We start from the raw sequence: 24707 nt of genomic DNA, 5'->3' as shown, positions 1-24707 counted from the left end.
TAATTACCTTATATAATGTAAATTTCACCTATTTACCATTCAGTAGTTATACAAGTAGTTTTCTTCCTCTGCTACCCACTGTGTTTCCTCATAAATTACCACAGTGTCGACCTGTAGTTCTGAGCCTTAGTTAGGTCGAGCATGCTCAGTGTGTTGCTATCAATTCTCTAGCTAAATGTCTTGTGAAACAAAGGGCGTGTTAGGGTCCATTCACACGTCCGCAATTTCGTTCCACAAAATTGCGGACCCATTCATTTCTATGGGGCAGCACGATGTGCTGCCCGGATCCGGAATTGCGGATCCGCAGTTCCGGGTCCGCAATTCCGATCCTGAAAAAAATAGAACATGTCCTATTCTTGTCCGCAATTGCGGACAAGAATAGGCATTTTCTATTAAGTGTCGGTGATGTGTGGTCCGCAAAATGCGGAATGCACATCACCGATGTCCGTGTTTTGCGGATCCACAGATCCGTGGATCCGCAAAACGCACACAGACGTGTGAATGGACCCTTAGAGTACTTTCACACCTGCGGCAGAGGATTCCAGCAGGCAGTTCCGTTGCTAGAATTGCCTGCCGGATCCGTCAAAACGTATGCCAACTGATGGCATTTGTCAGACGGATCAGGATCCTGATCCTTATGACAAATGCATTGAAATGCCGAATCTGTCTCTCCGGTCTCATCATGTTTTTTTTTTTTTTCCACATTTTTTGCGGTCTGAGCATGCGCAGACCGCAATGCTGGATCCATTTTTCTGGAACACTCGGAGCCGGATCCGGCATTAATGCATTTCAATGGGAAGAAATTACGGATCTGACATTCCGGCAAGTGTTCCGGAATCTTGGACGGAGATAAAATCGTAGCATAGCATGGAAGATCAGACGCCATGATACTCAGTGTGTTGCAGGCTCACACAGGAGGTAGACAAATGTGAGGGCCCACCAGAGCGATTAGCTTGGGGGACTCATGGGGGCAATGACCACCATATTTTAGGTCAGTTACTAGGCAGTATGTGTTTTCTGCCCCCCCCTTCTTTTTCCCGCTCTTATTTTACAGGTGAATTTACCTCAAAGAAGAAGAATCCGGTTGGAGCTGGTTTTGTTGATATTGGAAATTCTGTATGGCAACTGGAGAGGAGCTTCTAATTGGTTGCTGCCCTGTTGCTGGGGGAGATTTCCAGCTCTGTGATTTGTCCCTGCCTGCAAGGCGGGAAATTTGTCCCCTTTATATTCCCAGGTTCGCCGCTACCTCAGGGCAGTCGCCGTGGATCTGGACAGCGCACCAGGATGGAGGATTTACTGTGCCAGCTGATCGTGAGAGCAGAGTCTGCCGGCGGAGAAGAATGGCTGAAGACCTGCCTGTTGATGCCGCCGTCTCGCCTACCGCCGCCATCGCTTCAGAGGTCGCCGTCGCCGCCGCTCCTGATGTCGGCTGAAGAACGGAAGGAGCCGGAAGACGGAGGAGCCATCCCGGAGCTGTGTACAGAGGAGCCATCTGTTGCCCAGTGTTGGGGGGAGGAGTTGTCTGCGCTGCCTCGCAAAAGAGCTCGTAAAGCCAGGAGCGTGTATACTTCTCCCCCTCCGGAGGCAGGACGCCGGCGCAGCAGCAGAGAAGATACTGTGGCCTCCGGCCGGAGCCGAAGGTCCTCCAGGAGCGTCGAGTCAAGAGGACAGAGCGGCGTTCCGCTCTGTACAGCAGGTTCCAGTACCAGCAGGGGGCAGCGTCATCGGCAAGCGACGATTCCGGAGCCACGTCATCAGCAAGCGGCGGTGCCGGAGAGACGTCATCAGCAAGCTGCCAGTGGAGGAGTATCAGCGCAGGCTTGCGTTTAACAAGGTTTTCAGCAGGAGGATTTAGGGCTACCTGTTGAGAGGCTCCCACCTCATGTGGTTGAGCTGGCTCCAGGCCCCTCAAGTAAATCTTCACTACAGTCAGCTGCAGACTGCAGACCAGTCCAGGAGGGATACCCTGTTGGTGAGATTCTCAATGTTTTGTCTGTGTCTGACTCAGCGTTGGTAGCTGGTCTGGTTAAGCTGCTAGTGGAAACTACTGGCAGGCGAAAGGTTAATTCAGCTTCAGATGTCTGGAGCTCTAAGTCTGATCAGGTCAGTCTGCCTAGTGTTGAGAGTGGCAGTGTGTTACCTAATGTTGAAAAAGGTACTGGTGTGAAGGAGATTTGTTTTAAGGAAGCTTTAGCTTGTGAGGTTTCACCTCTAGGTTTTCATTTAAGTAGTATTATCAAGGAACGAATTTGGAGAATGGAATATGTGGAGTTAATGTCATTATTACCGTCTGCAAAAGATCAGGTTGTTAAGAAGATGGGGTTGTAATTATAGGAATAAAAGGGTATTGTTACATTCAGATAATAGAGGGGTTTGTTTTGCTATCAATACTCTTTCTTCAAAATGTGATGTAGTAGTTAAACTATTGAGGCATTTGGTTCTTTTTTGTATGCAGTATAATATATGGATTAAAGCTAAATATATAGTAGGTTCGTCAAATGTAGCTGATGCATTATCTCGTTTTCAGTTTTTGAAGTTCCGGGAAGTAGCGCCGGAAGCGGAGATGGAAGGGAATCCGTGCCCTCGTCATCTATGGGATTTGATATGGGACTAATATGTGATTCTATTAAGCACTCTCTGGCCCCAAGAACATGGGCAGCATATGCTGCTGCATGGCAGGATTGGTTGAATTTTGTTAATTCAGTTGCAGGTAGTGTTAATGTTAATGAGTTGAGTTATGGGTTGCTTTTTGTTGCTAGTTTATTTAAGAGGAACTTGTCCCCTTCATCGATCGCTAGGATGGTATCAGGGGTTTCCTTTTTTCAAAAATTATATGGTAACCAGCCATTGTCATCTCATTTTCAGGTTAAGCAGATGCTTAAGGGTTATAGGAGAGGCCTGCCGTACATAGATAGTAGGAGGCCAATTTCTATTCCTTTATTGGGATCGCTATGTAATACACTGCCTAAAGTTTGTTTTGAGTCTTTGCTTTTCCGTACTGCTTTTGTTTTAGCATTCTTTGCAGCTTTAAGAATTGTCGAGTTAGTTGCGGCCAGCCGTAGAGTGTGTTCTGGTTTGGATTTCTCTGATGTATCTTTAAAGGGTGATGTAGTGGAAATTTTTCTTAGAAGGTCAAAGACTGATCAATATGGGAGAGGTAGACTAATTAGATTGAATGTTTGGGAAGGTTCGGAATTATGTCCAGTTAGTGTAGTAAGGTCTTGGCTGGATGTTCGCCCGGCGCTGAGCGGCCCATTTTTAGTACATAGAGATTGTTCTCCGCTCACTAAATTCCAATTTAGTTCGGTATTGAAAAAATGTCTGTCTTTTTTGAATCTTGGGTCTTGTAAGATATCTTCTCACTCCTTTAGAATTGGTGCCGCTACTGAGGCGGCGCGGGCAGGGTTGGATGAGTCAATTGTTAGGAGAATTGGGCGTTGGGACTCTCATCGGGTTAAGTTATATGTTAGGCCAGATTTAATTTTATCAGTCTGAATGTTTTTCTGTTTTTACAGGTAGTCATATTGTGGTCTGGATTGTGGGCCACTCCTTTATTTTTTGGGCTCAAAAGCGAGCTGAGAAGAGAATATATTCTGAGAACCTATCGTTTGATTCAGCTGACCTGCATGTTTTTTGGTGGGGTGTTAGAGGGTTGGGCTGGAAGCGTGTACTGTCAGAAATTTGTAAACTTTTATTGAAATGGCCGGTTCCCAATCTTCTTGTGCTTCACCTGGGTGGTAATGACATAGGGAGATTGAAAACTTGTGAATTATTATGGGTTATGAAGAGGGATTTGTCGTTGTTGCAATGTATGCTTCCTTTTACTACTTAGTTTTTTTCTGAAATAGTCCCTCGTCTCATATGGTCAGGTAAGGAAGGTATTTTTCTTGAGAAAATACGCAAACGGGTGAATAGGGTATTAGAGAAATTTCTTCCTTTGGTGGGTGGGTTTAGTTATAGACATGTAGATCTGGAGGGCTTTGTGCCCGGGCTCTACAGATCGGACAATGTCCATCTTTCTGATGTTGGGATTGATGTGTTTAATTTGGGTCTTCAAAATATAATAGAGAAATGGCTGAGGTGCTTTGGGGGGCCTCGCCTATGCTAGGCGTGGCTTGTGGGGCTGTATCGCTCAGCTGATGCTGAGTGGATCTTGGTCTATATGGATGGTTTTAAATTGGTATTTATTGTTATGGTTATAGTTTTGATTATTAATTAATTTATTAAATTATTTATTGGTTTTAATCTTGGTTACCCTTAATAAAGCACTTCGGCCATTTCTATTCCATTAAGAAAAAGTTGTCAGTGTTTTTATTTAGCTTAATCACAATATGAGGGAGGAAGAGTGGGTCATTTGCCTCCATGGATTGCAAGGTAAATTGAAGCTCTGGTTATATCTGTAGGTATGGATTCTGGTTGGGTCACAGCTTGCAGCCTTAATGCAGTTTTTCAAAAATTAAGTTCGGGTACTTTCACATTAGCGGCAGGGGACTCCGGCAGGCTGTTCCGGCAGAACTCTAGGAGACGTCTGGAATCGAGTGCTGGAGATTTCAGCACTCGATTCCTATAAATCTGCATTGTTGCCTACTACTAGGGGTCTACACTTGCCTAAGAGCTATATTAGTGTGGCCAAACATCATCTGTCATTTTTGTAAGTGGTCCTTGACCTACAAAACTTTGGGATCTGCCGCACTATAGCTATGCCCCTGCAGAGCTTCAAATGTGTGCTATCTGCCAAAAAAATACAAACGGAGGAAACATATGGACGCGTGCATGAGGCCTACTGTAAATGAAGTGACAATATGAAACATTTTGGATTTACAACTGTGTGAGGTCAACAGTTCATTACATAGAGATTCAAATACTGGGGAGATTTATCAAAACTGGTGTAAAGTAAAACTAGCTTAGTTGCCCATAGCAACCAATCAGAGTCCACCTTTCATTTTTCAGAGCTCCCTTGGAAAATGAAAGGTGGAATCTGATTGGTTGCTAGGGGTTTTGATATATCTCCCCCATTGTCTTTTGTGACCGTTTCTTCATTTTCTTTCCCTCTCACAGGTTTCATGATGAACTAGTGGCTAACGGCATCTGTAAACCCCTAAGAGCTGCAGTAGAAGGAATGGTGATGACAGAAGGATCCTACAACCTTGTTACACCTCAGGGAGTCTCTTCAATTGTGAAGCACTACCTCAGCCAGTCAGGTAACTATATATCTTTTAACTACATAACTAGAGGAGTATTTTTATTTATCCTACATAGGATTACTTTAACCTCTTCAGGGTCCTGCCATTTTTCACCTTAAGGCCTCATGCACACGACAGTATTTTTTCACGGTCCGCAAAAACGGGGTCCGTAGGTCTGTGATCCGTGACAGTTTTTTCGTCCGTGGGTCTTTCTTGATTTTTGGAGGATCCACGGACATAAAAAAAAAGTCGTTTTGGTGTCCGCCTGGCCGTGCGGAGCCAAACGGATGCGTCCTGAATTACAATGCAAGTCAATGGGGACGGATCCGTTTGACGTTGACACAATATGGTGCAATTGCAAACGGATCCGTCCCCCATTGACTTTTAATGTAAAGTTTATACCATCGGATCGGAGTTTTCTCCAATCCGATGGTATATTTTAACTTGAAGCGTCCCCATCACAATGGGAACGCCTCTATGTTAGAATATACTGTCGGATATGAGTTACATAGTGAAACTCAGATCCGACAGTATATTCTAACACAGAGGCGTTCCCATGGTGACGGGGACGCTTCAGGTTAGAATATACTAAAAAACTGTGTACATGACTGCCCCCTGCTGCCTGGCAGGTGCTGCCAGGCAGTCAATGGGTCTGCGAAAAAAAAACGGAAAACGGCACAACGTTCACGGATGCACACAACGGTCGTGTGCATGAGGCCTAAGGACCAGGCTATTTTCTTGCAAATCTGACATGTGCCACTTTATGTTGTGATAACTTATACAGGCCATTCTGAGTTTGTTTTCTCGTCACATATTGTACTTCATTTTTTGGGGACGTTAGAAGGCTTAGAAGTTTAGAAGCAAATCTTGAAATTTTTCAGAACCTTTGCAAAACCTACTTTTTAAGGACCAGTTCAGGTCACTTTGTGACTACACTCCTCAAGGTATTCAAAACAGATTTTACAAACTTTGTTAACCCTTTAGGTATTCCACGAGAATTAATGGAAAATGGAGATTTTTCTAAATTTTACTTTCTTGGCAGATTTTCCATTTTAATCAATTTTTTCCAGTTACAAAGCAAACAAAATTTTGATGGCCTGATTCTGTAGTTTACAGAAACACCCCATATGTGGTCGTAAACTGCTGTACAGGCACACGGCATTGCGAAGAAGGAAAGAAATGCCATATGGTTTTTGGATGGCAGATTTTGCGGGACAGTTTTTTTGACACCAGGTCAAGTCCCCCTGATGCACCCCTAGAGTAGAAACTCCAAACAATTGACCCCATTTTGGAAACCACTGGATAAGGTGGCAGTTTTGTTGGTACTATTTTAGGGTACATATGATTTTTGGTTGCTCCTTTTTTTTTTTTTATTTTTTTTTTTTATTGCGATTTTTTTCAATTCTTACAAAATTTTCACAAATCATACATAATTACATAAGTTAGTTACATAAATTAATTTTTACACAACATCTTGTACCTACATAATTACATAAGTTAACTACATATAGATACTTCCCCCCTCCCTCCCCGTAGTTAGTCGGTAGCCACAAAAATAAAATATAAATGTACCGTATTTTTCGCCCTATAAGACGCACCGGCCCATAAGACGCACCTAGGTTTTTGGGGAGGAAAATAAGAAAAACATTTTTTTAACCAAAAGGTGTGCTGTGTGTTTGGTGGGTTTGGAACGAATGGTGGTCTCTGGATGGCACTATTACTGGAGATCTGTGGATGACTGACACTTATGTGGGGGATCTGTGGATGACTGACACTGTTATGTGGGAGATCTGTGGATGACGGACACTGTTATGGGGGATCTGTGGATGACGGACACTGTTATGGGGGGGATCTGTGGATGACGGACACTGTTATGGGGGGGATCTGTGGATGACTGACACTGTTATGGGGGGGATCTGTGGATGACTGACACTGTTATGGGGGGGATCTGTGGATGACTGACACTGTTATGTGGGGGATCTGTGGATGACGGACACTGTTATGGGGGGATCTGTGAATGACGGACACTGTTATGGGGGGATCTGTGGATGACGGACACTGTTATGGGGGGGATCTGTGGATGACGGACACTGTTATGGGGGGATCTGTGGATGACGGACACTGTTATGGGGGGGATCTGTGGATGACGGACACTGTTATGGGGGGCATCTGTGGCTTGCACTATTACAGGGGGATCTGTGGATGGCATTGCTACGGGGGGGGGGGGGAATCTGTGGATGGCACTGTTATGGGCTGAGGGGGATCTGTGGGTGGCACTGTTATATATGTGCCATCCACAGACCCCCCCCAGCCCATAACAGTGCCATCCACAGACCCCCCCAGCCCATAACTGTGCCATCCACAGACCCCCCCCCCCAGCCCATAACTGCGCCATCCACAGATCGCCCCCGCCGCCAGTATACTAAAATAAGATGTTATATTCAATTTATACTTATTAAACATGCCCCCTCAGTCCTATTTCTACCTTACAACCGAATCGATGCTGTAGAATGCAGGCAGGCAGGACGGGTGGCCGGCCCGTCTCTTACTGACGTCACTTGCCTGCGCCGCCTGCTTCATTCATAAAGTAGGCGGCGCAGGCACGTGACAAGAGTTACGCTGCCGCCTGCCCGGCCTGAATTCTACTGCCGCGATTAGGATGTAAGTTAGTAATAGGACTAAGGGGGCAAGTTTAATAACTATTATTTGAAAATTACATCTTATATTAGTATACTGGAGCAGCGGGGCGGTGCTATACTACACTGACTGCACCGCCCCGCTGCTATTGCCAGCCCCCAGACCCTCCCCCCAGTCCCTCCCCGAGTCCCCGCTCACTGATACATCGCTGCCAGCGATGTAAAACTGCACGCATTCGCCCCATAAGACGCAGGGGCATTTCTCCCCCATTTTGGGGGAAGGAAAAGTGCGTCTTATGGGGCGAAAAATACGGTAATTTTTTTTTTAAATAAAAAATAAAATAAAATTTTCTAATGTTTCCGTCCTCCCTCCATTGCCCCTCTCCTTCCCCATCCCTCAATTTTTATTTAGCCATCTCCGCCACAGCCTGGCAAATCTATGTTTTTTCTTCAATCCGGTCAAGCAGAGCTCATCACTGGCTATCGACATCCTTGTGCGGTTTTCCCATTCTTTAACTGTGGGGGCCTCACTCCCCCCCCCCCCCCCCCAGTGCCCAACTATGCATTTCCTGGCTTGGAACAGTAGTTTGGTTGCAATCTCCTTATGTTGAGACCCTTCCACTCCATCCAGCAACCCTAGGATGCATTCCTCAAAATGTCTAGGCACTGTAAACTGATGGTATTCCTCTATTTTTTCAATTATTTTTACCCAGTAGTTTTGAATTTTTATACATGTCCATAATATTTGTATATCGTCCACCCCTATCTCTCCGCACTTTTGACAAGTAAAAACTTTAGTATTGTAGTACTTCATTAGCTTTTTTGGAGAGTAGTAGAGACGATACATTATAATAAATTGGATTATTCTGTAAGAGAAATTCCTTGAAACCCTAGTCTTTGCCTGTATGGCTGAGTCCCAAAAGTCTTCCCGCACAGGTTCCACAGTGCCCTGCCATTTATGAGTTAAATTGTCAATTGCTCTTCTGTTATTTTTTTGATGCAACAGCCATTGGTATATTCTTGAGATCAATTTCTTGCCAGGTCTTAACTCAATAATATTTTCCAACGGCTGTGGCAAAGTGGCTATTTGTGCGCCCTTCCCTATCGCCTTATACAATGCATGTTTTAGTTGTAAGTAATAGAACATCAGCCCTATCTCTCTCAGTGGATATTTCCTTTTTAACTCTTCATACGATATTATATCCCCCGCCTCCCATACCTGTCTCAATTTGTATATCCCATATTTCCACCAGATCTTCTGCTCGATTAATTCTAACTCTATGAGGCTAGTATTGTCCCATAGTATGGTGTCTACATGTAACCCAGTTTGGGACCATAGTTCCTTTACCGACTCCCAGCTCTTGGCCATCAAAAGAATCAAAGATCTATATTTACCTCCCTGTTGGGCAAGAATACCTGTTTCCATAACCTGAAAAATATTGTATTTCTCCAGTCTTTTATTTATCCCTGCTATTAAATTTTTATAATTTTGCGAGTTGCTCCATGTTGTCATATTTTTTATAATCCCTGCCCTAAAGAAGAGCTCCAAATCTGGTACAGACAGTCCACCCTCCCTCTCCGGAATACTCAGTATCTGTGCCTTTATCCTCGGTTTTTTTCCTCGCCATATTAAATCAGTCAATAAGCTAGCTATTGTTTTAAAATATCTTTTAGGAATTATCACAGGTGTATTCCACAAAATGTAATTCAGGGAGGGCAGTACACACATCTTAACCAGCGAGATGCGGTCTGCCATCGACATGTACAATCTTTTCCATACCCCTATTTTCTTCTTTTTTTCCTGGATTTTCGGGATCACATTTAGTCTAGTCTAACATAATCATTGGGATCCGAAGTGATCTGAATTCCCAAATATTTAACGGGTTAATTCATCATCTTAATTTCCAACTGGCCCGGTCGAAAGTCGTTCAGCGGGTCAATCGGAATGCATGCCGATTTAGACCAGTTTATACTGAGTCCTGCATGTCTACCAAATTGTTCGAATACCTGAAATATCCTGTTTATTGATCCATGTGAACCCACAAATAACATGATATCATTCGCATACAAGGCAATTTTTTTCCTCATGGGTACGGTATCTGAACCCCACAATTCCCGGATCCTGTCTAATCATGTCTGCAAGCGGTTCAATAGCTATGGCAAAGAGCAGAGGGGACAGGGGACATCCCTGTCTAACCCCCCTGCCGATTGTTACGCTATCTGAATATTCTCCATTTACAATCACCCTTGCAGAGATTTCCGTATACAACAGTTTTACCCATGTGACAAAGCGATCCCCAAATCCCATTTTTTTTCATTGTGTTAACTAGGAAGGGCCATTCTATAGTGTCAAAAGCCTTTGAGGCATCTACAGGTCCTTCTAAAAAAATTAGCATATTGTGATAAAGTTCATTATTTTCTGTAATGTACTGATAAACATTAGACTTTCATATATTTTAGATTCATTACACACCAACTGAAGTAGTTCAAGCCTTTAATTTTTAATATTGATGATTTTGCCATACAGCTCATGAAAACCCAAATTTCCTATCTAAAAAATTTAGCATATTTCATCCAACCAATAAAAGAAAAGTGTTTTTAATACAAAAAAAAGTCAACCTTCAAATAATTATGTTCAGTTATGCACTCAATACTTGGTCGGGAATCCTTTTACAGAAATGACTGCTTCAATGCGGCGTGGCATGGAGGCAATCAGCCTGTGGCACTGCTGAAGTGTTATGGAGGCCCAGGATGCTTCGATAGCGGCCTTAAGCTCATCCAGAGTGTTGGGTCTTGCGTCTCTCAACTTTCTCTTCCCAATATCCCACAGATTCTCTATGGGGTTCAGGTCAGGAGAGTTGGCAGGCCAATTGAGCACAGTAATACCATGGTCAGTAAACCATTTACCAGTGGTTTTGGCACTGTAAGCAGGTGCCAGGTCGTGCTGAAAAATGAAATCTTCATCTCCATAAAGCTTTTCAGCAGATGGAAGCATGAAGTGCTCCAAAATCTCCTGATAGCTAGTTGCATTGACCCTGCCCTTGATAAAACACAGTGGACCAACACCAGCAGCTGACATGGCACCCCAGACCATCACTGACTGTGGGTACTTGACACTGGACTTCAGGCATTTTGGCATTTCCCTCTCCCCAGTCTTCCTCCAGACTCTGGCACCTTGATTTCCGAATGACATGCAACAGTCCAGTGCTGCTTCTCTGTAGCCCAGGTCAGGCGCTTCTGCCGCTGTTTCTGGTTCAAAAGTGGCTTGACCTGGGGAATGCGGCACCTGTAGCCCATTTCCAGCACACGCCTATACACGGTGGCTCTGGATGTTTCTACTCCAGACTCAGTCCACTGCTTCCACAGGTCCCCCAAGGTCTGGAATCGGTCCTTCTCCACAATCTTCCTCAGGGTCCGGTCACCTCTTCTCGTTGTGCAGCGTTTTCTGCCACACTTTTTCCTTCCCACAGACTTCCCACTGAGGTGCCTTGATACAGCACTCTGGGAACAGCCTATTCGTTCAGAAATGTCTTTCTGTGTCTTACCCTCTTGCTTGAGGGTGTCAATGATGGCCTTCTGGACAGCAGTCAGGTCGGCAGTCTTACCCATGATTGCGGTTTTGAGTAATGAACCAGGCTGGGAGTTTTTAAAAGCCTCAGGAATCTTTTGCAGGTGTTTAGAGTTAATTAGTTGATTCAGATGATTTGGTTAATAGCTCGTTTAGAGAACCTTTTCATGATATGCTAATTTTTTTAGATAGGAATTTTGGGTTTTCATGAGCTGTATGCCAAAATCATCAATATTAAAACAATAAAAGGCTTGAACTACTTCAGTTGGTGTGTAATGAATCTAAGATATATGAAAGTCTAATGTTTATCAGTACATTACAGAAAATAATGAACTTTATCACAATATGCAATTTTTTTTAGAAGGACCTGTATAGTTACGATCAGCCGTTCTCCGCAATTTGTGGGTTCAAACTGGGTGTTCACAAAATATCTCATAATATTCTCTGTGGTAGTCTTGCCCAGCATGAATCTCGCCTAATCCTCATGCACAAGCACCGAGATCACCTTCCTGAGTCTATTTGCCAAGATCTTTGCCAAGCTAATATTTTGTTATCTGTAGTAATCAGTGAAATGGGGCGATATGAGTCCATCAAGGCCGGGTCCTTCCCTGGCTTTAGAATAAGTGTGATCAAGGCTTCCTGCATAGAATCTGGCATTTTTCCCACCTGCTACGCTGACTCCCAGACTATAGTTTCGGAATTAATATTTCTTTATATTGAGCAAATGGAATGCCGTCTATGCCGGGAGCCTTGTTCTTTACTATCCCATTTAGCATCTCGTACACCTCTAAAGGGGTTAAGGGAGCTTCCAGAGACTTACATTGATCAGTTGTTAACCTCGAGATAGTAATTTAATCCAAAAACTGTTGTATTTTCTCAAAATTTTTATTTAACTTACTTCTGTATATATCGGCAAAGTATTTTTGGAGAAGCTCTATTCTAGCTGTTTGCTCAGTATTTTTACGTCCCGTTTCATCCATTATACAATGGATATACTTATTCTTTTTTTGTTTGGGTTGCTACCAAGGCCGCTAGTTTTTTCCCAGGGATATGTGCATGGATATAGTTATCCCTTACATAGTTTTCTTTTTGTTGTTCTGCCAATAGGAACAATTCATCCTTTAGTGCCGAGGCCTTCTCTATCCAAGAAGTATCGTTTTGATCTGTAGGATTTGCAATATAGTTTTTTTCATTTTTTTTCTGCCTCGACTTCTAATTTTGTTATTTTCTCCCTTATTCCTTTCTTGTATAACCCTGTATACTTTGTAATAACCCCTTTAATAAAGGCCTTGGCAGCCTCCCATATTATATTAACTGTTGTTGATCCATCGTTCATCTCAAATAACTCTCTTATCTCTCGCAGGATCTTATCGTGTGTATCCATCATATTTATCCATCCTATACTTATATTCATTCCTCTTTTTTTTTTATATTTATATTAATTGTATTATGATCCGAAACACCTCGTAGTCCATATTTCACCCCTTCAATTTCCAGTGAACCTTTCTCATTTGTGAAAACTAAATCTATCCGTGATAGACTCCTGTGAGTCTTTGAAAAACACGAATATGTCTGTGAATTAAGGTGCATAACCCTCCAAATGACTATCCAGCCCATCTCTTTAGTGATATTTTTTAACTTGGATCCCATACAGGGGCCCTGTTTATTCCCCAATTTGCATCTATCTACTCTTGCATCCATAACATTATTAAAATTCCCAACCACCAACAGTGATTTATCCCCTGCCTTAAGTGCAATATCATAAATTTTTAATAGGACGTCGATTTTAAAGGGTGGCGGTATATACACACTTGCTATTAGCCACGCTCTACCTTCCAATATACAATCCAACAGGACATAGCAACCCTCTTTATCTACAATAGCTTTCACTATTTTTATATCTATATCCCGATGTATTAATATGCTTACTGCATATTGCATCCATGGTCTACCTATCCCCTCCCTAGTCTCCTTCGTCAGGTGTGTTTCCTGCAGACAAACTATTGCGGGGAGAGATCTATGTATTGCATCAAAGACCGCTACTCTCTTGGAACCCCTACTCAACCCCTTAATATTCCATGAGATAATTCTCATGTTTTTTGTTCATAATCCTATCCATAGCCTGAGTATGACGGGTCCTCTTTATTATAAGAGGATCAAAAATATTGGAACTGGAAAAACAGGGGAATGGCACAACGGGGATAGAGGAGAGGGGCAATGGGGAATGGCTAAAAGAAAGAAAGAAAGAAGAAAGAAAAAAAAAAAAGCAACCGACAAACCCCACCCATCCCTCACTATTGATCCAGGAAACCTAAGTCCTGGTTCTCTAAACTAGCATTCCCCCTTACAGTCCCCCGTACAACCCCGCCACCCGCTCAATCCTTTATCTTTTCCTTAACACATTCTCCCGCCGCCTCTGCTGTCTCAAAGAACCAAAATTTACTTTCCTATTCATTTCTCAGCTTAGCGTAAAACCTCATTGAGTATTTGACGTTCTTCGACCGCAGTATTTTTTTCACATCCATAAACCGGCTTCTTTTATTTACCGTTTCTTTTGCGTAATCAGGAAATATCATAACTGTTGTACCCACATAGTACAACCTCCCTTTCCTTCTTGCTAGAGCAGATTCAAAATCATTACCCTCGGTCTTGTACCTGGAGGAGGTATCTTTGCCGGCACTCTGTAGGCGCTCTCCACAAAACTTTTATGTTCCGAGATGTTCTGACCCAGTTGTTCCCTCAGCCAGTATTGTATGAAAATACGAGGGTCCTGCCCCTCTACTCCCTCTGGAATCCCCAGACATCTCAAAGTTGACCTCCTGGCCCTATTTTCCAACTGTGTTAATTTATATTTTATTTCATTATTTTCTACCATTAGCATATTTTTCTCTTTAACCACTGTCTGCACTGTATCCTCCACTTCCGATGTTCTTTTCTCTACTTCTATCAATCTATCTTTGTAGTTTTGTAAATCCGACCTGAGGAGACCAACCGTTTCTCTAATATTTCCAGTCTGGAGAGAGAGGTCCTGTATCGCCATATTGTATTTTTTTTTTCCTGAAATATATCTTGCAGGCTAGGAGCCTGTTCCAAACCTGTTCTGCCTCATCAGTCTGGCCACCGCTTCTCTCCCCAGACTGAAAGCCTCTCCCCCTCCTGGTCCATCAACCCATCGCCTTTTTTTTTCTTTATAGGGCTAAGTCCACGCATGCTAGTCAGAAGTAACTGTTTAGATTTCTCATTCCTTTTAGGCACTGGGGAAACCGTGGTGTTCAACTCCAGTTGGCCCTTTGCCTTTTTCCCTGTACCCTGTCTCGCCATTGCCCCGCTTCGCCTCTAACCACCTTTCCTCCTCCCCAGACTAGCCCAGGTACTCTATCAATATAGAACCACAGGGGGGACAGTTCACATAAGGCAATATCTATCACATGCACATATAACAGCAATTATCTTATATTCCCAGTCAGTTATCAATTAGCAGTCCATCTTTACTGTTAATAATATAGTAGCGGTTACTTAACTAAAAGGTCTACAATTAATAGCATCGACAGCCAATAAGGCAGTAACACCATCTACTATACTAAAATCAGCAATTTTTCTTATATCCACAAACAAATATGCATTAACTGTCTCACTGACTATCTATGGTTGTTAGAAATACAGTACAGTTAGGTAAACAAGAGCTCGGCAGTTAATTAGTAACAGCAGCAGTTGCAAGTTGTATATTCATAGATATTAGAAACAGTCTCTTGGTTATTTATGTTATTTGAATTAGTTACTGTTTACTCACAGTCACCAGTCACCATTTCTCCTTGTATAAGTAAATTACCCTAGGGGTACTTGCATGCTGTACTGATTGCAAATTCCCTACCGTCCCAACCATGGGCAATTAACCTCGGGGCAAATTAGCTATATGTCCTTTGTAGCAAACGGCCAGTAAACTTGGGGTTCAGGCTGCTTCGGCTTATTTTTTCATTATTATTATTATTATTTTTATTTTTTTTCCTCTTTTGTTGTTATGTTCTTCCGGCCGAACAAATTCTGGACCCGCTGCCCTCCCTCTAATAATCTTTGTAGCCCAATTCTCAACCTCTATCGTGGTCTAGCACCCAGATGCCAGCTTGTGTTTCCCCCCCCCCCCCCATTTTTTCCTTCTTTCTCCTTGAGGGGGGGGGGGGGGGGGATACATAGATTCCACCAGTATTGTTATTATTTAGAAACTGAAACACAATTAGACTGGCTCACAGTATTTTTGCATTTATTACACTTAATAAAAATCACAATTATTTACTGTTGTAATTGTAAAATAATAAAATTAATAAAATTAATTGCCCACTAAATGTAAAACATATCCTAGTAGTATATCAAAATAGCATAAATATATGGGTATCTTTGATGCGGAGCTCACGCATATACCCAACTAACAGGAGTACTCCAAAGGGATAATAGGACCACTTGATTATACTGTGTGGTGTCGGTCAATAGCGCATTGAATCCATACTTTGACAATGTTCAGATAGTTATAAAATGACTTGCCAAATGTTCAACATACCAATCGGTAAGAAGATATCCACCCTGCGGTCCACGGAATGTTCTTATAATATCCGGGGGGTACTTTGTACTTATTCTCGTAGCGGTATCTGCTGACTACCTCCTGCCACGAGGTAGTATCACCGCTTCTCCTTCTCGGCGTCTCACGTGACCTGACCTGTAGATGGTTCACTTGGTCGGTGATGACATCCACCTGCGCCAGCGGAGTAGCGGGAGTTCGTGTAGCAGAGCTATACCGGTACGGGGTTCGACTCCCCTTCACAGGAACTGTTTAGATGGTAGTTGAATCAGTCCTCTTTAAAGATTAAGTCGCTGCCGTTGCCGCATGGATTTCTCTTGGGTGGTTCTAGATAATAAATAGCACGGATCCTTTTTTGTGCTTAGACAGAAATAGCGCACCACTGGCTGGGTCCTGTTCACACTGATTTATCCTAGACGCGTTTCAGAACCGTAGTTCCTTCCTCAGTAGGCATTTCACATTTGCCTACTGAGGAAGGAACTACGGTTCTGAAACGCGTCTAGGATAAATCAGTGTGAACAGGACCCAGCCAGTGGTGCGCTATTTCTGTCTAAGCACAAAAAAGGATCCGTGCTATTTATTATCTAGAACCACCCAAGAAAAATCCATGCGGCAACGGCAGCGACTTAATCTTTAAAGAGGACTGATTCAACTACCATCTAAACAGTTCCTGTGAAGGGGAGTCGAACCCCGTACTGGTATAGCTCTGCTACACGAACTCCCGCTACTCCGCTGGCGCAGGTGGATGTCATCACCGACCAAGTGAACCATCTACAGGTCAGGTCACGTGAGACGCCGAGAAGGAGAAGCGGTGATACTACCTCGTGGCAGGAGGTAGTCAGCAGATACCGCTACGAGAATAAGTACAAAGTACCCCCCGGATATTATAAGAACATTCCGTGGACCGCAGGGTGGATATCTTCTTACCGATTTGTATGTTGAACATTTGGCAAGTCATTTTATAACTATCTGAACATTGTCAAAGTATGGATTCAATGCGCTATTGACCGACACCACACAGTATAATCAAGTGGTCCTATTATCCCTTTGGAGTACTCCTGTTAGTTGGGTATATGCGTGAGCTCCGCATCAAAGATACCCATATATTTATGCTATTTTGATATACTACTAGGATATGTTTTACATTTAGTGGGCAATTAATTTTATTATTTTACAATTACAACAGTAAATAATTGTGATTTTTATTAAGTGTAATAAATGCAAAAATACTGTGAGCCAGTCTAATTGTGTTTCAGTATTTTTTGGTTTTCAGCTGGTATCTGAAAGACTGGGCTCCAGTAGGTTGCTGGTGAGCTCCTCTGAATTGTCTATTGTTATCTTTCTATTATTTAGAAACTGTTGTTCTCATCCCCTCTGTCCCTCCACCCCGGACCCCACTCCCTAACTTTTGAATCCAGTTAGGGTTACACTGTTCCGTTGCAGATATGGCAGGGCGACCAAGCCACACCACCCTGCCCAAAGTTCCAGGGGGAAGAGGGGGATGTTCCTCCAAACAACCCCCCACTTTCACCACACCGTCCTATGGATTTATCAGAGGGGACCCCTCAAGTGCTTACCGCCCACACCAGTGGGGTGATGACCCTCCGGCAGCAGGATCCCAGCTTAGGGCAGTTAGTGGACGGCCAGAGGAGAGAGAGCCGAGCAGCGGGCCAAGCGATATCCAGCCGACATCAAATGGCATCAGCTGACTTCTTAGCCGGCACCATCTCAGGGGTTGATGTGGAGCGGGTTCCAGGAGCTGGTATAGAGCAGGAGCTAGGAGCTAAAGTAGAGCTTGATTCCCGGCGGCATCCCCGGCAGCCTCAAAGCAGAAATCTTGGCAGCATCAGGGCTCCAACCGAAAGGGGGGTGCGCACGTCATCAGCGTGCGTCCGCACGCTTGCTCGCCTAGCGCAGCTTTTGGTTGCTCTATATTACACTTTTTGTGAGGCAAGGTTACAAAAAATAGCTGTGTTGGCACTGTTTTTATTTTTTGTTATTTACAACGTTCATCTGACAGGTTAGATCATGTGCTATTTTTATAGAGCAGGTTGTTACGGACGTGACAATACCAAATATGGTTGTTTGTTTCAGTTTTACATAATAAAGCATTTTTTTTATTATTATAATTTTTTAAGTGTCTCCACATTCTGAAAGCCGTAGTTTTTTTTTTTTTTTTTTGGGCGACTGTCTTGATTGGCACTATTTTGGGGTGCATATGACTTTTTGATCGCTTGCTATTACACTTTTTGTGATGTAAGGTGACCAAAAATAGCTTTTTTTTTTTACATCTTTTTTTTTTGTTTTGTTTTTTACGGTGAGGGGTTAGGTCATGTGGTATTTTTATAGAGCAGGTTGTTACGGATGCGGCGATACCTAATATGTATACTTTTTTATATATATTTCAGTTTTACACAATAACAGCATTTTTTAAATGAACAAAATCATGTTTTAGTGTCTCCATAGTCTGAGAGCCATAGTTTTTTTTAATTTTTTGGGAGATTGTCTTAGTTAGGGGCTAATTTTTTGCAGGATGAGGTGACTGTTAGATTGGTACTATTTTGGGGGGCATACGCCTGTTTGATCGCTTGGTGTTGCACTTTTAGTGATGTAAGTTGACTATTTTGACGTTGTTCATTTTAGGGGTTAGTTCATGTGATATTTTTATAGAGCCGGTTGATACGGACTCGGCAATACACAATTTGTCTTTTCTTTTTTTCAATATTTTTAACTATTTTTTTTTTAACTTTATTTTGGAAAAAAGGACACTTTTTTTTTTTTTTTTTTTTTACTTGAAACTTTTCATTTTGTTTTTGTAAAACATTATTTTTGTAACTTTTTTTACCCTTTTTTTTTTGTCCCGCTCTGGGACTTCAACTTTTGGGGGTCTGATCCCCTTTACAATGCATCACAATACTTCTGAATTGTGATGCGGGTCCCCGTCCCCGTCACAGTAGCACGGGGACCCGATGGAAGCTTCGATACCCGCAAGGACATCGCATGTGCCGCGGTGAGCGCTGACCGCGGCACATCAAGGGTTAATGCGCTGGCATCGGTGATTTCACTGATGCCGACGCATACAGCAGGGGTCTGGCTATCAGTGACTTCCGGACCCCTGCCGCGGATCAGGCGGGCGCATATCCTGCACCCGCCCGATCACAATGCCGTGCATGTACGGCACTGGTCCTTAAGTCACGGACATCTGTGCCGTACATGTACGGCATGGGTCCTCTATGGGTTAAATGGTTTCTTTTGTAAAAAATAAAATATCGGTGCTATTCTAGCGTACGGTCTTACAGCTGTATACACGGGGAGATTTATTAAATCTAGTGTAAAGGAAAACTGGCTTAGTTTCCCATAGCAACCAATCACATTTCGCCTTTCATTTTCCAAAGGAGCTCTGAAAAATAAAAGTTGAAATCTGATTGGTTGCTATGGGCAACTAAACCAGTTTTCCTTTACACGAGTTTTGATAAATGTCCCGAGTCTTCAGCAATGTGTAGTCTCTCCCTCTTAGGGCTCATGCACACGACCATATGTATTTTGCAGTCCGCAAAAAAAAACAGAACCGCAAAAAAATACGGATGATGTCTGTGTGCATTACGTATTTTGCGGAACGGAACAGCTGGCCCCTAATAGAACAGTCCTATCCTTGTCCGTAATACGGACAATAATAGGACATGTTCTATTTTTTTGCAGAATGGACATACGGAAACAGAATGCACACGGACTAAACAGTGAAATGAATGGTTCCACATATGGTCCCCCCAAAAAACGGAACGGACACTGAAAAAAGAAAAGTTTGTGTGCATGAGCCCTTACTATGGTAGCTCACGCTAAAATTAATACATCACAGGGGAGGAGCTGACAAAGGAAAGCACAGGCAAATGAGGCATGCTCCCAGAGCAATGATATTCTAGTGTGCGTTATTATGCCATGGTAGACTACACTCTATAGTGTAAGTGTAATGGCATACCTCACACAGCAGTAATATTATTGTGTACAAGTACAGTACCCCAGACCTGGGGTTATGCATTGTAATGTGTTGTATTTCATTCTTGTGGCCATACATTCCAGTACAGTAAGGTATGGTTGGCATTGGTTGACAGTATAGATGAGCAAATTTCTGAAAAGTTAGATTCGGCTTGATTTGCCGAATTTTACAAAAACATTCGCTTTGTGACGAATAACTTTTTTTTCTAAGTAGCTGGTGCAATGACAGGGTGCAGCGATAGCGCTGCCCCCGTCATTGTACGCATCAGATGCCGTTTTTTTTTTTTTTTTATATAATCTTTTATTTTGAAAATAAATGAAAATGAAGTACATGCATACTGCACACAAGGCCATTTGATGAGAATCGGCATAAATAAATGTCAGTACAAGGACATCATATTAAACTGTCAGTCTATGCGTGACTCGCAAGTACATTTCCCAATTTTTTTTCATTCCCCCCCCCCCGTTCTCCTTCCCCCTCCCCCCGATAACCAAAATACTCAACTTTAATAAAAGTTAACCTTTAGCATGTTCATATTGCGGATAACATACCCACAAAATAGATACCTGCTATACATTCAATCCTATATTAACATTACCCTTTTCTTCCCCCCCTATACATTCCCCCACCCGATCCCTCTTTTGTCCATCCTGAACGTCTCGGCTACTTTGAACGTCCAGCTACCTGTACTACTGATAATCTTCCCAACCATTTCTTTATTCTTGTAAAACCCTTCATTTAAGCCTTCACACTTTCAAATCCCCCAGCTGGTCCTTCAGATCCTCCTGTAAGTACCACGCTGTGAGCTTGAAGGGTCCCACGCGTAGCCAGAGTATTTCCCAAATTCACTTAGCAGGTCCATAACCCTCCCCAGATGTTGTTTTGGGCGAGCAAGAAATAGAATTATGTCATCAGCGAACAAAGCCGCCTTTGCCTGACATCCCCCAACCTTGATACCTTCAAAGACACTGGAGTCACACAATCCTCTGGCGAGCGGTTCTAATGCTAAGTTAAACAGGAGAGGGGATAGCGGACACCCCTGTCGAGTGCCTTTTTGAAGCTGAAAGGGTTTAGATAGAAAACCTTGGGTATAAACCCTCGCTCTCGGATTCTGGTACATTTGAGACACATATGTCCTGAAAGCCCCCCGGAATCCCATCTTATCCAGTACTGCTCCCAGCCATGCCAACCTTACATTGTCAAATGCCTTTTCCGCATCCAGGGTGAGCATGGCTGGAAGTTCCCCCTCAACTGGGAGATTCTGGACCCGATCTTGAACCGTCAAAACAGTCCTTATGTTCGTTACTGCTGACCTGCCTTTCACAAATCCTACCTGTTCCCTTCCTATTAACTGGGGAAGAAATACAGCTAACCGATCGGCCACAATCTTGGCCATCAATTTCGCGTCCACATTTATTAGCGAGATGGGCCGGTAAGAACCCGGGGACAAGGGGTCCTTCCCTGGTTTGGGGAGCAACTTGATATATGACATATTATCATTATCTAATTTCATACGGCCCTGGAATACCCCATTAAATAATTCTAATAAAACAGGGGATATTTGGAGTACAAGAGCTTTAAAGAATTCCCCAGTGAATCCATCCGGTCCTGGGGCTTTGGAAACTGAATTGCAAAACCAGGTCAATTGGCTGCACAAGCACATTAGCTGTATGTGACACCAGCTTCATGGGTCTCTCATTCCGAAGGCCTAAGGGTATGGCCACACTGTCCGCTTTCTGCATGCAGTTTTGGATGCCAAAACCAGGAGTGAATTCAAATAGATGATAAGTTGTATCTGCCCTTTATACTTTCTCTCCTGAAATCTGCATCAGGAAACCTGACCGTGTGGCCGTAACCTTACTTGTCCATGCATTACAGAGACAGTCCATTGGAGTTAAATGGTATGTACACCTTGTTTATGATTACATGTTAATCATTTTTGGCTAAAAATCATATTTTTCAATTGGCCTTTATAAAAAATATTGAGTTCTTCTCTCACAAAGGGTTAACAGTTTTTCTAGCTGTGTGACCGGTACTTTTACTTTCACTTTGTGTTGGTCATCTATGAAACTTTATCTCTAAACTACTGAGAGGTCATCATAATCACTTATTTAAGCCACATCCTTATCTGTAAGATAAGAACTGAGCTATAATGTGTGTTTATAAGGGAAAAGAGCAGAGATAAGGAGTCCTTCTGCTCCCCAGATGATGGAAAAGACAGAAAATCCAAAGGGTGCTACTACAGCATGTCGGCAATGTATAGAAAAAAGGATTCCATATTTTGAATAAAGACTAGTGTTGATAGAGCACCAAAGTGGTCAGGTGTTTGAGTAAATCACCTCGAGATGCTCGTGTGCTCTACCGAGCACAATGGAAGTCAATGGGAGAACCCGAGCATTAAACCAGGCACCCCCTGCTCTGAAGAGGGGAGGGTGTCTGATTCACATAAAAAGGTCAGAAATTGATGGAAACACCACTGAAATGGTTCGGGAACAGCATGGGGAGGATGTCTGGATGCATCTTTGACCAGGTTGCTGCTGGAAATGATGTTGTCAAGATAGTACGCCACTTTTACAGACTGACAATAATACGCACAAAACCGAAGATAAAATCAATTTTAGAGTATATAAAGTGTATATAAAGTGCAAGTGCTGCCAAAAATTACAAAGAAGAGGCACTCCGATACAACCTGTATATCACATAAAGGAGGGCCTCATTCACATTTTGGTACAATTGTTGAGGTAGTTGGACTCCTACACTCATAAAGCCTATGCAATAAGTGAAAGGGCTGCCAAAAATGACAAGGAAGCGGCATTCCAATACACCCTTTATTAGACATTGGGTAGGTTTTGAGAAACCGCTGAACCACTAAGTTTAAGACGTGGGCCAGGCATGGTATGTGTATGAGCTTGCAGAGCTCCAAAGCCGCCACCAAGTTACGGTCATTATCAGACACAACCATGCCTGGTTCTAGGTTGAGTGGCGAGAGCCACAGCTCAGTCTGGTCCCTTATACCCTGCCACAGCTCTGCGGCGGTGTGCTGTTTATCACCTAAACAAATAAGTTTCAGCACGGCCTGTTGCCACTTCCCCACTGCAGTGCTACACTGCTTCCAGCTACTGACTGATGTGGCTGACTGGTGCTGCAAGATGACAATTCAGAGGTGGAAGTAGAGGAGGAGGTGAAGGAGGAGAAGGGGGGTTGCAGCCACTAATGTAGGTGGTGGCGGAAATCCTGATGGAAGTAGGGCCCGCAATCCTTGACGTTGGTAGCACATGTGCCATCCCAGGGTACGACTCGCTTCCGGCTTCCACAACGTTCAGCCAGTGTGCCGTCAGGTAAATGTAGCGTCCCTGGCCACAAGCACTTGTCCATGTGTCAGTAGTTAAGTGGACCTTCCCAAAAACTGAGTTGGTCAGGGCACGGGTGATGTTACGGGACACATTCTGGTGTAAGGCGGGGACGACACACCTGGCAAAATAGTGGCGGCTGTGGACTGAGTAACGACAGACGGCCGCCATCAGGCTGCGGAAAGCCTCTGTGTCTACAAACCTAAATGTCAACAATTCCAGGGCCAGCAATTTGGAAAGGTGCGCATTTAGTGCTATGGCCTGTGGGTGGGTGGCTGGGTATTTGCGCTTTCATTCTAAGGCCTAGGGTTTGGACATCTGTATGCTGCGCTGGCACACAGAAGTGGATGTGCTAGCTGATCGTGCTTGCGAAGGTTTAGGTGCAGGGAGGTAGGCATACGGGCCTGTGTCTTGAACAGGGGATTGGCCAGCACGTAACACAGGATTGTGAACCCAGGCGTTTGGCCCACCTATTAGGGTGCTTTGAAGCTATGTGGCGGATCATGCTGGTGGTGGTGAGGTTGCTAGTGTTTACGCCCCTGCTCATTTTGGTACGGCAAAGGTTGCAAATGGCAGTTCTTTTATCGTCCGCAGTTTCATCCAAAAAGCGCCAGACTGCAGAACACCTTGGCAAGGGAGATTTCCGCAAGGGGGTGCTCCGGGGAACAGTTGCGGGCCTGTTAGGTGTGGCCTCCCTTCTCCTTTTTGCCACCCCACTGCATCTTCCAGCCTGTTGCGGTGCTGCGGATCCCTCCCCCTCTGTACTGCTGTCCTTGCTCGGCTTGTCACCTTCCCAGGTTGGGTCAGTGATTTCATCATCCACCACCTCCTCTTCCACTTCCTCACTCTGGTCATCCTCCTGACTTTTTGACCTAACAACAACCTCACTTATTGACAACTATGTCTCATCCACCTCATCAACCTCTTGAGACACTAATTGCCGTTGACTTATTAGCAACTGTGTCTCATCATCATCATCAACACTAATTGCCGTTCTCCACCGCCATCTTCTTCTGATTGTGGATGCTCAAGAGTTTGGGAATCAGGGCACAAGATCTCCTCATGTCCCTCCTCAAGCGGCTTGGCAAGATACCAAAATTAAGGAATGGCGATGAAAAGAGTGTGGGATCACTTGTTTGCAAAGGCTCTCCATGGTGGGAGGAAGGAGGATAAGGGCGAGGATTCTGTTAACCAGACTCTTGGCTACTGAGACTGGACTTTGTGGAAGACAGGGTGGTGCTTAAGCGACTGGAAGCATTATCTGCTGCAATCTAACCGACCACCTGGTCGCACTGGTCTGACTTCGAGAGTGGTGTCCTGCACTGCCCTGCAACCTGGGACATGAAGCTAGGTATTGTGGATGAGTGTGTTTCTTATGCTCGGCCAGCAGGCACAGTTTCACTGCT

General features: G+C 43.7%; 1 protein-coding gene across 1 annotated transcript in view; it reads left to right on the top strand.

Annotated features, from left to right (window-relative positions):
* The window catches only part of RNLS (renalase, FAD dependent amine oxidase), a 184133-nt gene that overhangs the window by 15786 nt on the left and 143640 nt on the right, over positions 1-24707 (top strand). Inside the window, exon 3 of the mRNA XM_044297848.1 lies at positions 5059-5201. Within this exon, the coding sequence (XP_044153783.1) occupies positions 5059-5201 (143 nt within the window). The remainder of the gene's footprint in view (positions 1-5058; positions 5202-24707) is intronic.

The sequence above is a fragment of the Bufo gargarizans genome, chromosome 6 (genome assembly GCF_014858855.1).
Source record: "Bufo gargarizans isolate SCDJY-AF-19 chromosome 6, ASM1485885v1, whole genome shotgun sequence".
Taxonomy (NCBI): Eukaryota; Metazoa; Chordata; class Amphibia; order Anura; family Bufonidae; genus Bufo; species Bufo gargarizans.
The sequence above is the reverse complement of the archived record's forward strand: the minus strand, read 5'-3'. Positions and strand labels throughout refer to the sequence as shown.